The sequence below is a fragment of the Dipodomys ordii genome, unplaced genomic scaffold (genome assembly GCF_000151885.1).
Source record: "Dipodomys ordii isolate 6190 unplaced genomic scaffold, Dord_2.0 Scaffold126, whole genome shotgun sequence".
Taxonomy (NCBI): Eukaryota; Metazoa; Chordata; class Mammalia; order Rodentia; family Heteromyidae; genus Dipodomys; species Dipodomys ordii.
Genome location: NW_012267342.1, coordinates 8115389 through 8128038, shown reverse-complemented (window position 1 = coordinate 8128038; position 12650 = coordinate 8115389). Strand labels below are relative to the sequence as shown.

At 34.6% G+C, this 12650-nt stretch overlaps 1 protein-coding gene across 1 annotated transcript in view; it reads left to right on the top strand.

The window, feature by feature from the left end:
- Positions 1-11834, top strand: part of Hnmt (histamine N-methyltransferase) — a 32256-nt gene extending 20422 nt beyond the window's left edge. The window contains exons 3-6 of the mRNA XM_013030082.1: positions 1976-2083; positions 3852-3982; positions 5175-5268; positions 10748-11834. Of these exons, the coding sequence (XP_012885536.1) occupies positions 1976-2083; positions 3852-3982; positions 5175-5268; positions 10748-11103 (689 nt within the window). The 3' untranslated portion in view covers positions 11104-11834. The remainder of the gene's footprint in view (positions 1-1975; positions 2084-3851; positions 3983-5174; positions 5269-10747) is intronic.
- Positions 11835-12650: the final 816 nt, after the last annotated feature.

The window sequence follows — 12650 nt, the reverse complement described above, 5'->3', positions numbered from 1 at the left end:
ATAGCTGCAAAAGAGATACTTTTTTATGTTCTTTTGGTATTTGGTATTTTCCTATTTCCTTTTGTAAGGCCGTTAGAACAATTACTTTAGATTTAGGCAGATAGGACTTCAGGTGTATTATTAATAACCTGACTGTCAAAATACTGAAATCATTTAATCTGATTGGGAGTAATATAGGTATTCCAGGTAATTTCTAGCCCAAATAGCAAATGGCCAATAAATGATAGTTATGGTTCTTAGGGAAGAAGTAAAAGGTTTTATGTAGGTTGGACCAGTTTTGGAGAAAACTAGGCTTCTTTCTTCCTGCATTTCAGCTCCCTTTCTACTTACCTTCCTCCTATTTCACACACACCATCTCCAGAATTGGGGTCCCTAACTAACTTTGGGATTTCATTCTGCCATTAACTGACCTCTGTTTTAAGCCTAGCAGTTTCTGTTCCTTATCATTCTCATCCTTCATCTAGATGCTCCAATCTCATCACCCATGCTTTAGCTGCCTGTCATGTCTAACCTTGAAAAGGTTCTGTTAATGTCATGTATGCCAAAATACTAAAGACTAACCTAATTTTCATATGCTAATTTTGCCAAAAGATATTTCCATTTTAATGAAGGTCAACATCATAACCTAATCGTGTGAAAGTGAGAAACCTAATTTGGAGCCATCAGCAATAGGGAGAGAAGGAAATATTTTAGGAAAAGAGACTCAATGACAATAATAGAAATAATTAACAGCTAACATTTGTTCATGGCCAGGTCAGTCTTGCACTCTGCTTTCCATGCATTATGTCCTTAAATCCTCTCACCTAATAAATTAAGTATTACTTTTTTGTTATTTTTCTGAGGATCAAAAATGAAGTTTGGAGAGATAGATGATGAAGAAGACAGGCTTGGTGCTCAAGATTATCTAACTTACCACCCCTCTCACACAAGGCATAGAGGCTGAGTTCTCATCAGGGGAGGTCTATCTGCCCTTTTCCTTTGCTAGAGTCTAGTGTAGTATCTGGCACATGTAAACGGCCAATTAATAGCTGATAAATGAATCGATTAATAGGTATCTATTCTATCCATAATTCCTCTCTATTTACTTCAGGGATCTCTTCTGTCTTAAAGCTCCTGTCTTTTTAGTAGTATTCTAAGGACTCCAAATTGCTAGAATTTCTCTATGTTCTCCTGCTTTCGGACTTTGTGCCTCTGTCATCCTACCCTCTTTACCTATAATTCTTCACTTGCATAAACTCTTTTCTCCTCGCTTAGCAAGTCAGCCCTTTAAAGTGAAGTCCTTCTGTGCATTTTGCTTTGCTCTGACCTCCTTTATGTTCTCCAAAACTTCCTCATGCTACCTTAGTCCACAACATTCAGGGTGTGTCCATGCTTATGCTTCTTCCACTTGATTTTATTATTCATTGGTGTTTGAATTTAGGTCATGCCTCTAGCCTCCACTTGGTTTTATTGAAGGAGCTATTTGACACACTTTTGTATCTAGTGTTTATATCTAACATGTATATGTTTTTAAAACATATGTATCAATATTTACATCTATCATAATGTATATAGTCCAGATGCGATTACTTTGTTAGTTCTAAAGTATGTTTTTTCCATTAATATGTCTGACTTAAGTAGTATTGTTCAGTTGGTAGAATCTTAAAATTATATTTGGCAGGGATTTTCTCATTTAGTAAAACAAAAATAAAGAGGGTTTACCATCTACAGTCAATGATATATTTGACTTAATGAAACATAATGATACTAATGATTATATAAATGAATAGAATGGATAGACCTCCTCAAAAGCATACTATTATTCCTACTTGAAGCCTTTCTTCTGTGGCTCACAGGCATAGTGACAGTAAAACAATTGAACATTACTTTTTATGCTAGTTGATGTGAAGGTAAGAAAGGTAATAAATCAACTCAAACAGCTCTTAATCACTTCTTTCTAGAATGATATAACCCATTTCATATATTTATCTTCTAGGTGAAATTGATCTTCAAATTCTGTCCAAAGTCCAGGCTCAACACCCAGGAGTTTGTATCCACAATGAAGTTGTTGAGCCCAGCTCTGACCAAATTGCCAAGTACAAAGGTACCTGTAACCTGTGATGCTGCATGCCAGCTCTGTTGCCAAAGGCTTTCCACTTCTCATTTTTGCCTGGAGTGATTAATAGTACTCTGGCCGCATTATGCTCTTTGTAAGCCTACAGGAAGAAGAACCTAATTAATTCTTGGCAGGCATGACTGAACACTTCAGACTCTTAACCGTGAATAATTGGATTTCTTTATTGATTCCCTATTCATGCCTCTGTCATCATTAATGTTTATTCTTAAAGACAGAACTATTCATTCATTCAGAAATATTTAAAAAAGAGTCCCTACCCCTAAAGGGTTTATCCTTAATGGGTTATAACAGGATTTGGGAAACTTTTTTTAGAAGAGGCCAAATAGTAAATAATTTAGACTTAGAAAGTCATACCTACCAGGCGCCTGTGGCTCATGACTGTAATCCTAGCTACTCAGGAAACTGAGATCTGAGGATCGCTGTTCAAAGCCAGCCCGGGCCAGAAAGTCTGTGAGACCCTTATGTCCAATTAACCACCAGAAAACCATAAGTGGTGCAGTGGCTCAAGTGGTAGAGCTCTCGCCTTGAGCTGAAGAGCTCAGGGACAGCGCCCAGGCCCAGAGTTCAAGCCCCATGACTGAAAAAAAAAAAGAAAGATAAAAGAAACATTTTGTTTGTTAAATCGGGATACAGATTGTCCCATTTCAACAATAAGATGTACAAGATAGTATGTTGAAAAAGGAACTTTACAATTTAGGTGTGGGGGGGAACGTAGTTGAGGAGGTAGGAGGGAAGGAATGGTAGGGGAAAAACAAAGGAGGAGGCAATAATGCTTGATAAAAATTGTACTCATTACCTTGCTCATGTAACTGTAACCCCTCTGTACAGTGTTTTTACAATAAAAGAACTTATTAAAAATAAATGAAATTAAATGCAAATTCAAAAAAAAAAAAGAAAAAAGAAAAAGAAAGTCACATCTTTGTGCCAGATAATGAATTCTGCCATTGTGGCCCAAAGGCAGTTATAGATTAAGCATGAATGTGTTCTAATAAAACTTTATTTATAAATATTGATATTTGAATTTATATTATTTTATAAATTATGAAATGTTATCTTTTTATTTTTTCCTGATCATTTAAAAATGTAATGAAGAAGTAGGGGACTTTTTTCTGCCAAAGGCCAACAAACATTATAACATTATAACATTATCATGGCCCATACAAAACTATCAATACAGGTATGACAGGCCATGGGCAGCCTGTATCATCATACCCTTGTCTATGTGTCTAAGTCATTACACACCAAATGGGGTATAATGAAGGGGCTTTTATATTCCCTGGTCTGTATGCTTTCCCTCCCTGTAAACATAAATGACAGAGACACAAAATTAGAAAGCAGAATAGTAAGTTTTTGACTTCTATTCCATGCAAAAATAGGTGTTACACCAAAGAAAGCCTGTGTGCCATCATTTTTGCTTACTCATGGCTCACACAATTCTATACCTGTTTCACATCAATTTTCTATCAATAAAATTTACCAGTTGATTCTCATTAACATTAAGATACTATAACCCCTGTGTGACCAAGTTCTCAAAATTACTCTTATCTATTGCTTCCAATTTCATTTCAATGGAAAAAAAATGAACCTTCTGTTTTCTCAGAGCTACATAAAACTGAAAAAATGTGGTTTATATCTGTTATGAATGTAGCATTGATTACATTAAAATTCTAAATGGAAATGGGTTCCACATTTGCAATTAAAATTGATGGTGCATCACCTCTTCTCTGTATTTTAGAGCTTGTAGCCAAGAAATCAAACCTGGAGAACATAAAGTTTGCTTGGCATAAGGAGACATCATCTGAATATCAAAATAGAGTGGTGGAGAGAAAAGAACTCCAAAAGTGGGACTTTATTCACATGATTCAGGTAAGCATATCTATTATAACATATTATCAGAAAGGAGATTCTTTCCAGAGATATCTATGAAGAATGAATTATTTTCCCATTTTTAAATGAAAACTTGATTTCCATGTTATAAGTGAGCATTATCTATAAAGATGTTGATAGCACTAAGATTCTTTCTTAACATCAAAATAGCCTATTTTTTTTGCTCCCCACTCATAACCTTTACAGTGATGGGCTGGTTTTCTACAGTAGTCCATGTATTGACTTGAGGAAAGGAGAACAATAACAAATCCTAATTAGTTTTCCAATGATTCTAAGAATCTCCAAAGTCTAATGTCTCAGATTTTTTTTTTAGAATCTTCTCACTTTTGCCTTTAAAGTATGGCCTACCTAATGAGCATACGACAAACAGGAAAGATTTTGTGATTCTTCAACTACTCATTCCATATGATTTTATTTCCATGGTGCCACAACCAGTCCAAGTTGGCATGAAATGTTATCTGGAAAACAAACTCAAAGCAACAAGACTGAAAGTGTGACTCAAGTAATTCAATACATGTCTAACAAGAATGAGGCTTTGAATTCAATCTCTAGTACCACTCCCATACAGACATATTTTGATAAGAAGAGACTTCTTGTCAATCGGCTGACCCTTTAACATCCTGTGACCAACTGGGTAGACGTATGTCTCTCCTAGTCCCATGTCCTAGAGAATCTCTCAGTAGTAATACCTTGTTACTTTTTCTGTGATTTAAGGAGAACAAAAGCATACTCAAGCATGTGGAGAAGCCAGTGTAAAGACTTAATTTTAAAACAATGTTCTGTGAAATGGACATATTCTTATAGTGCCCATAACACTTTCCCCTCAGAGTACTACAATTCATAAAGCATAGAATAGGCAGAAGATCATTGTCACTATGTAGAATGGAGTCAATGTTTTCAGCTACAAATGTGTGCTACGGAAACCAAAAAAGTATGTCTGAAGGTATTTGGTTACCTTTGAGCAAAATGCTGTAGTTTTCCCTTTTCCTCAAATATTTTCTTACATTAATGTTCTACCTCCAATAAAACATCTTTAGTCTTCAAAAATTTTAAGTTGTTGTTAACTAAAAATATACTCGATTTGAAAACAAAACCTTCCAGTGTATCTAGTACAGGCAACAAAGACTCCAACATTGGAAAATATCTAATTTCTCTTTACCCTCTTATTTAGATGCTGTATTATGTAAAAGACATCCCAGCTACTCTAAAATTCTTCCATAGTATCTTAGCTACCAAAGCCAAGATTCTCATTATTGTTGTGTCAGGTAAGCTGTCTCCATTCAGAATGAATTTTAAAGTGGCACCTGTATGTGTATGCATGCATTCATGTACTTTTGCTGTTTGTTTGTTTGTTTTTTAGAATATTCATATCTTTTATTTTTGTTATGAAATTGTTGCTTTGGTTTCTGATTATATTCAGTTAATTTTTACACTAGTAGAAATGCCGTTCACAACACCTCCCAATTTAAGAGTGTAATGTAATTCAATATCTATTTACTTAGTTCTTTTAAAAAATTCCTTGCCTGCTGAGTACTGGTGTCTCACACCTGTAATTCTAGCCACTCAGGAGGCTGAGATTTAAGGATCTCAGTTCTAAGCCAGTCCAGGCAGGAAAGTCCATGAAACTGTTATCTCCAATTAACCACCAGAAACCCAGAAGTGGCGCTATGGCTCAATTAGTAGAACACTAGCCTTGAGCTTAAGGGTTCAGGGACAGTGCCCAGGCCCAGAGTTCAAGACCCATGACCAAAACAATTTAAAAAATAAAAAATTCCTTGCCCTGTATATATGAACTCTTTTTTTTATGTAACACAGAAAATTCAAGCTATTGTTTTAAAATGAGACTACAAATACTTAATTTTATATTTACTTTTCTTTTGCCACCAACCTTACTTTTTTCCCTCTGTCATATTAATTAATAAAGGTTTAAATATGTGGGATGCCCACAATTTTTGGTTAATTTGCATTTGTGGAGAAATTAGATGCATTGCTCATCATAGCTTTTCTCAAATACCTTTCAAAATAGTCTATTCGATTTGTTTTGTGGTATTGTTTTGTTTACAAAGAAGGCATTTCATCATATTATGTTACTTCCAAAGTTATAATAAGCACCACAGCAGGAATATAAGTAAATGTTGTCAGAAAATAAAACACTAAAATTGTTGAGGTCATCCATTCAATACAGTACTTCTTTGAGGCAGCAGTTCTTACAAATTACCCACCCAATGTCCATGGATTGATTCTAAATACACAGCGGTGCCTATTTTTCTTAGGATACAGCAGACTCCATACTCAAAAACCATATGTCACAAAATTAATTTCCTCTCAGATACAAGGAATAGCTTTAAACATGGCAAATATGGCTGTTCCTTGTAATCTTGGGCGTAAATTTATGTGTGAGCTTGGCAATGTTCACAAAGGGAACATTTTGATGTACTATTTTTACGTCTAGTCAGTTCAAAGTACTCATTTATGAGAGGAAATTCTGATTTCCCATTTAGGAGGATGTGAACTTGATCCTACCAACCTCTGGTTAAATTAGGATGCTGTTCTGAAACATTCTGTATTACATTTAGGAATTCAAGAGTAAACTTAGTTACCAACACTGGAGAAAGTCTGTTCGCCAGGATCAGAAGAGATATTATAGGCAGAGATTTATCCAGAAGTCATAGAGTTTGAGATCAGGTTATATTTGACATCAAGAGCAGATCTATTCTCTATTAGTTTGCAAAAGTGTAATGTTGGAGTACTACTAGGCAGTATTTATTACATGTATTCATCTAAGATATAGAAAATGACATGAATAGTCTACATGAATCTGAGGATGTACTTAGTGCCTTTGTAGATACATTAACTGGGTATATAATGAGGAATTAATAAAATTCAATGCAATTGGCATCAAGATAAATCAAAATAAACCCATGAAAGATATGATGACACATGGAAGAAGAATACCTACTTGTGTTAATTTGATCTCCAAATTAAAGCTATTTCTGGATAATTATACTGTCATATTTTTCCTAATATATGATATGTATGTACTATGTAAACAAGAACTTATGGGAAGATATCAAAAGAGAGTGAAGAGTCAGAAGTCAGCCTTCTGTGAAAAGTAGTTTAAGTATAAAATTATTTGATGTATTTCTATATGGTAAAAACATTTTATTGACTTTCTCAATTGATATTTCACATTTTATATTACTGATAACAGAATGGGGGACTGCTATTCTAATAAAAACACATTAATCATTAATAGATAATGCTCCTACATATAATAATTCAGCAAATAGTGGTCAGATTATTAAACTGGAACTTGGAAGTCTCTTTCTTTTATAGTAGTCACTATTTCAAGTTTTAACCACTTTAGAAGAAATAACACATCCATTTTTTCTGCAAAGTACAACCACTGAGCCAAAGGAAAAGATATTATTAGATACTTTATGTTGAATTTTCTACTTGCGTCTTTCCTAAGGCTGAAGTCTCTGGTTTGTGTTTGTTTTTGTTCATCAGAAATGTTAAGCAAATTAATTCAATATAAAGCCAAAATATATAAAGGACCTCCACTTGCTCAATATAGTTTGCTTTGCAGATAAACAGGCAAGTCTAACACAAAAAGAAAAACAAAACTGTCAAATATGTTGATCATCATCCTCAACTTAGTGACCAACTATATGTTGCCAGAGAGTTACATAAGTTATACTTGTTCACACTTGATTTAAATACAGAGTAGATGACTGATGATTTTGTCTTTAGTAACTTGGTTGGTCTGTTTCCCTTCTCATCACTCCTTCACTGTAAGTATTTCTTGTGTCATGCCCATCAGAGATACCCAGGAAGATTATAAAGGTCCCTAGAGAATCAGTCTTTCCTTCTCAAAGTGTTCTCAGACTTTTGTAAAGACTTAGGCACATAGAAGATACTCAAAATGTTTTTAATTGAGCTGAATACTTTTTTCATTTCTACCTGTGATATCAAAATTATAATTTCTTGGAGGCTGGGAAGATGGCTCAGTGGTAGAGCGCTTGTCTTGCATGCATGAGGCCCTGGGTTTGATTCTTCAGCACCACATAAGTAGAAAAAGCTGGAAATGGCACTGCAGCTCAAGTGATAGAGTGTTAGCCTTGAGCTGAAGAACTGAGGGACAGCACCTAGGCCCAGAGGTCAGGCCCTACAACAGACCAACAACAACAACAAAAATCCCCTATAGTTGCTTGGGAAAATTCACCCTCCACCAAAAAAGAAGATTTGTGTCCATTAAAATTGACTTTACTATAGGGGTAAAAAATCAGGGAGTAAGGAAACTTTGATATATTTGCAAATTGGTTTAATATATACGAATAAAAAGACACATGCATATACACATGTGTACATGCATATTTCATAAGGGAAAATCCAGACAAAGCAATATGGTATAGATAAATAAAACTAATTAGGAAAAGAAAGAAAACTGGAATCAGAATTAAATGATACATTTCTTAGCCTACTAGAATACATCTTGCTTTAGACAAAGGCCCTTTCCTCTATGTTCCTGAGCATGCATTACATACCAGCCCACTGTAGTAAATATCCTTAGTGATAACTCACAGAAGCTTCTGACTATGAAAATAAGAGAGAGTTAATTTGGAGGCAAAAAAGAAGAGAATGGAAGATTTGGATTTTGTTTTAATTGAAGAATGCACAATAGTAAAATAATGTGAGTGGCATACATCTGTAATTATGTTTTAGTTGAGTTGTTAGAAGGAAACTTTCTTAGGTAAGGGAGATGAGGCAGAAGGAATTCATTAAGCTTTCTGTTTGTCTTGTCTTTACCTATCTAAGGAAGTAGCAAGTAAATGTGTGTTGTTTCTAATAGAGTGGTGGAGAAAAAGATTCTAGTTTATGGCATGTTGAAAGTAAAAGTTACACCATATGTGTGCTCACTGAGAGACATTATGGTAATACATCAGTCAGGGAGTGCATATTGCTCAGCTCAGAAATGGCACTGAGTCACAGTACTGACACCAGCAAATTTTCTGCAATTAGTGCTTGGTTCTTTTTCCTCTGCCAGGTTAAAAATAATAATGATGATAACAGAGCCTTTCATTTAGGAAGACAACCTGCTGCCTTTGGAATGGAAGATTTTTAAATAGGTTCTCACAAGGCTTATTCTTTTATTTTACTGGGACTTAAATTTTTCTGCTACATTCCAATGCCATCTTCTCCTAGAACAGATCCTGTAGTTATCTATCTTCTTCTGAAATATTAGAAACAGTCTAATTAACTAGGCTATATAATTATTATTTCCTTTATTAGATGATCTCTTGAGCTGAGGGAAGTCTGTAAACATTAGATATTTACATTTCAGATGATACATTTTAGATGATACATTTTAGCCTCTAGGCTAGGTTGAATTTTCAGTTAAACACATCAGGTATTGCTGAATTGTCTTCTAAAGCATGGGACAAAATATGTGAAGTCAACCTTTTACTGACAGTTGCAGGCAGCCTTTTGTAAGTAGACTATGGACATGAAAGTCGACCCAACTGCTTGGTAAAATCACCATTTATTCATTGTGCCATTTCTTTCCATTTCAATTCTTTATTCTTGGAGCCTTTCCTGCTAATCTCCATAGTATACAAACAACTCCCTTCCTCATGTCACCTCCTGAACATCCAGTAGCTCTTTCAAGTTTGTATATCCAAACCAAAGTCTGTTTATAAATGTAAAAGCTTTTGCCTTTTATTCTTCTCATTTCTAATAATAATAATTCTATTTTTGGAGGTGCTCAAACAAAAATCACCAGTGTTTACTGGCTCTGTATTTTTGTTTTGTTTTGTTTATTTATTTTGCTTACACTTTATATTCAAGTTGTTGGCAAACCTACTGGAATTAGAAGAATAATGCATAAAGATGTTCCAAACACATGTCTTCACCTTCTAGTTAACCATTCTAAGTTACCTTCACGTATCACCTACTTGATTGCAATAGTCTCTCTGTCCTGTTCCTATAGGCTGCATGTCCAGAGTCACCTTATTAAAATGCAAATTAAGTCACCCTAGCACAGTGCTGTGCAAAATAGAAGCTACACTTGGCTATTAAAGTTAAAATTAAAATTGATTAAAATGGAATAAACCTAAAATTAGGTTCTTCAGTCACACTAACCACATTTTAAGTATCCTACAGTTCCACATAATAAGTGGCTACTGCATGAGACTATGCAGATATAAAACACACCTGTCAATCCAGAAACGCCCAATAGACAACACTATGGTTTCCAGTTTGGTCTTATAAGAACCATTCCCTCATCTACACCTTCATATACTCCCTCTGCCACACATTCAGCCTCTGTTTCTTTCTCACTCAACTCCAATTGCATGGACTTCCTATTAAGGTCTTGAACACAACAGACATGCACCTGCTTTAATTCCTTTGCAGTTGCTTTTATGTTTGTTTGGCACAATCTTCCCTGTCATGTCTACATGTTTTTCAGGTCTCTGTTCTAATGTCACCTTATTAAAGACTCTTTGTGACAACTGTAGGTAAAGCAGTGGTTACTCAACCTATTTTACTTCACCTCCCGATCTCTTATTCTGATTAGTTTCTCATTTACACATGCCATCATCAGATGTGTGTAGAACTTACTTAATCTTCCCCACCTTGATGTCTGAGCAGGTTATTTTGTTCACTGATGAATTCCAAAAAGAAAGTAAAAGAAGTTATGAAAGGAAGAATAAATGAAAATATGTACTATGTTTTATTTCACAGGCACCAGTGGCTGGGACAAATTGTGGAAAAAGTATGGATCCCGCCTACCTCGGGATGATCTCTGCCAGTATGTCACTTCATCTGACCTCACTCAGATACTGGATAACCTAGGAATTAAGTATGATTGTTATGATCTACCGTCCACCATGGACATAAGTGACTGCTTTGTTGATGGTAATGAAAATGGAGACTTACTTTGGGATTTTTTGACAGAAACCTGCAACTTTAATACGACAGCTCCACCAAGACTCAAAGCAGAAATCATGAAAGATCTTAATGAGCCTGAATTTAGTATTAAGAAAGATGGGAAAGTTCTTTTTAATAATAATCTGAGTTTCATTGTGATTGAAGCTTAACTATCCATCACAAGAATATATTCAAAAATTATATTTTCAATAGCAGTTGGTCATTTATTTCCCAATTAAAATTACAACTGTTTTTCATAATATATAAATAATTGCTTCTTACAAATTGAATCTAAAAAATTTCATAAACTTTCATGCAGAATCGTATGGGAGTACTTCTGCACTAATTTCGTCCCTGAGAAATCACATGCAGGCTAACTACCATGTCAGCTAGAAATAGAAGACCTGAGTTCCATTGACTTGTTGAAAACAAAATCATTTCCATTAGCTGATTTTACTATACATTTGTAGACTACTAATAAAATATGTCCACTGGATTCTTAAATGCTAGTAAAGTAAGAATTTATTGATACTTTGACTGCTAATAAAATAGATTTTTCTCCTCCTCTTAAGAAGTATTTTTCTTTGTACATTCTCTTATTGTCATCTTAAAAACAATTTAAATCTACTACTGAGAAACAAATGCTGATTGGGCACCATGGCCCAAGCCTATATTTCTAGCTACTCAGAAGTTAGAAGTAAGATGGTAGTAGTTTGAGACCAACGTGGGAAAAAGTTAACAAGAGACAGCTAGACACTGTTGCTTGCTCCTGTAAGCCAAAGAGGGCTGAGATCTGAAGGATCAAGTTTGGTATTTCTGGTCAAGATAGGTCTGCAAGACACTCTCTAGAAAGACTTGAGAAACTCTTTGAAAAACAACTGAAGGAAGCAAAAAAAAAAAAGCTGAGTGGTAGCTCAGGCCTGTAATCCTAGCTACTCAAGAGACTGAGATCAGAGGACCATGGTTCAAAACCAGCCCAGATAGGAAAGTCCATGAAACTCTTATCTTAGAATAAACCACTAGAAAACTGGAAGTTTCTTGCCTTGAGCTGAAGAGCGAGGGACAGCACCCAGGCCCAGAGTTCAAGCCCCACAACCAACAAGAAAAAAAAAAGATAAGCAATTTAGAATATTAAGAATACTACAAAAGCAAAGCTTTATAATATATTGCCATATATTTTCATTTCTTGCTATTTGATATGCTTTTTTGATACATTAAAATTTATTTTATTCAGTCTGGTTTAGTTCTTTGTATATTTTACATTTCTGGTTTTTGACACACACAATTTAAAAGATCTTCTATAGTCATAGCTTAATAATTCTGGTGTACATTATAATAATTCTACAATTTTAAAAATCTTTGCTGTAGTTGAAACTCATGTGTTTTAAACTGTTAATGAGAACAAGTTGTATCTCCCAAAATAATAGCCCACTGTACCAATAAAATGCACTGAAATGAAAAACTTCCAAATCTCCTGCCTTGAAGTGTACATTTTAGCCTTTTCTAATTCAAGGAAACCTTTTATTTCTTTTGATAGCTTATCATCCTTTATGTTGCTTTCATATTTCTTCAAAGGTCAGGGGTCATCTCTACAGTGGGGTTTGACAGAATTTTTGAAAATTTTCTTAATGCTCCCTACTTTGTTTTAAATATTAAGCACATCATTTTTATAGTACAATATATCTTTGAAGTCAGTAAATAATTTAGAAAGTTAATA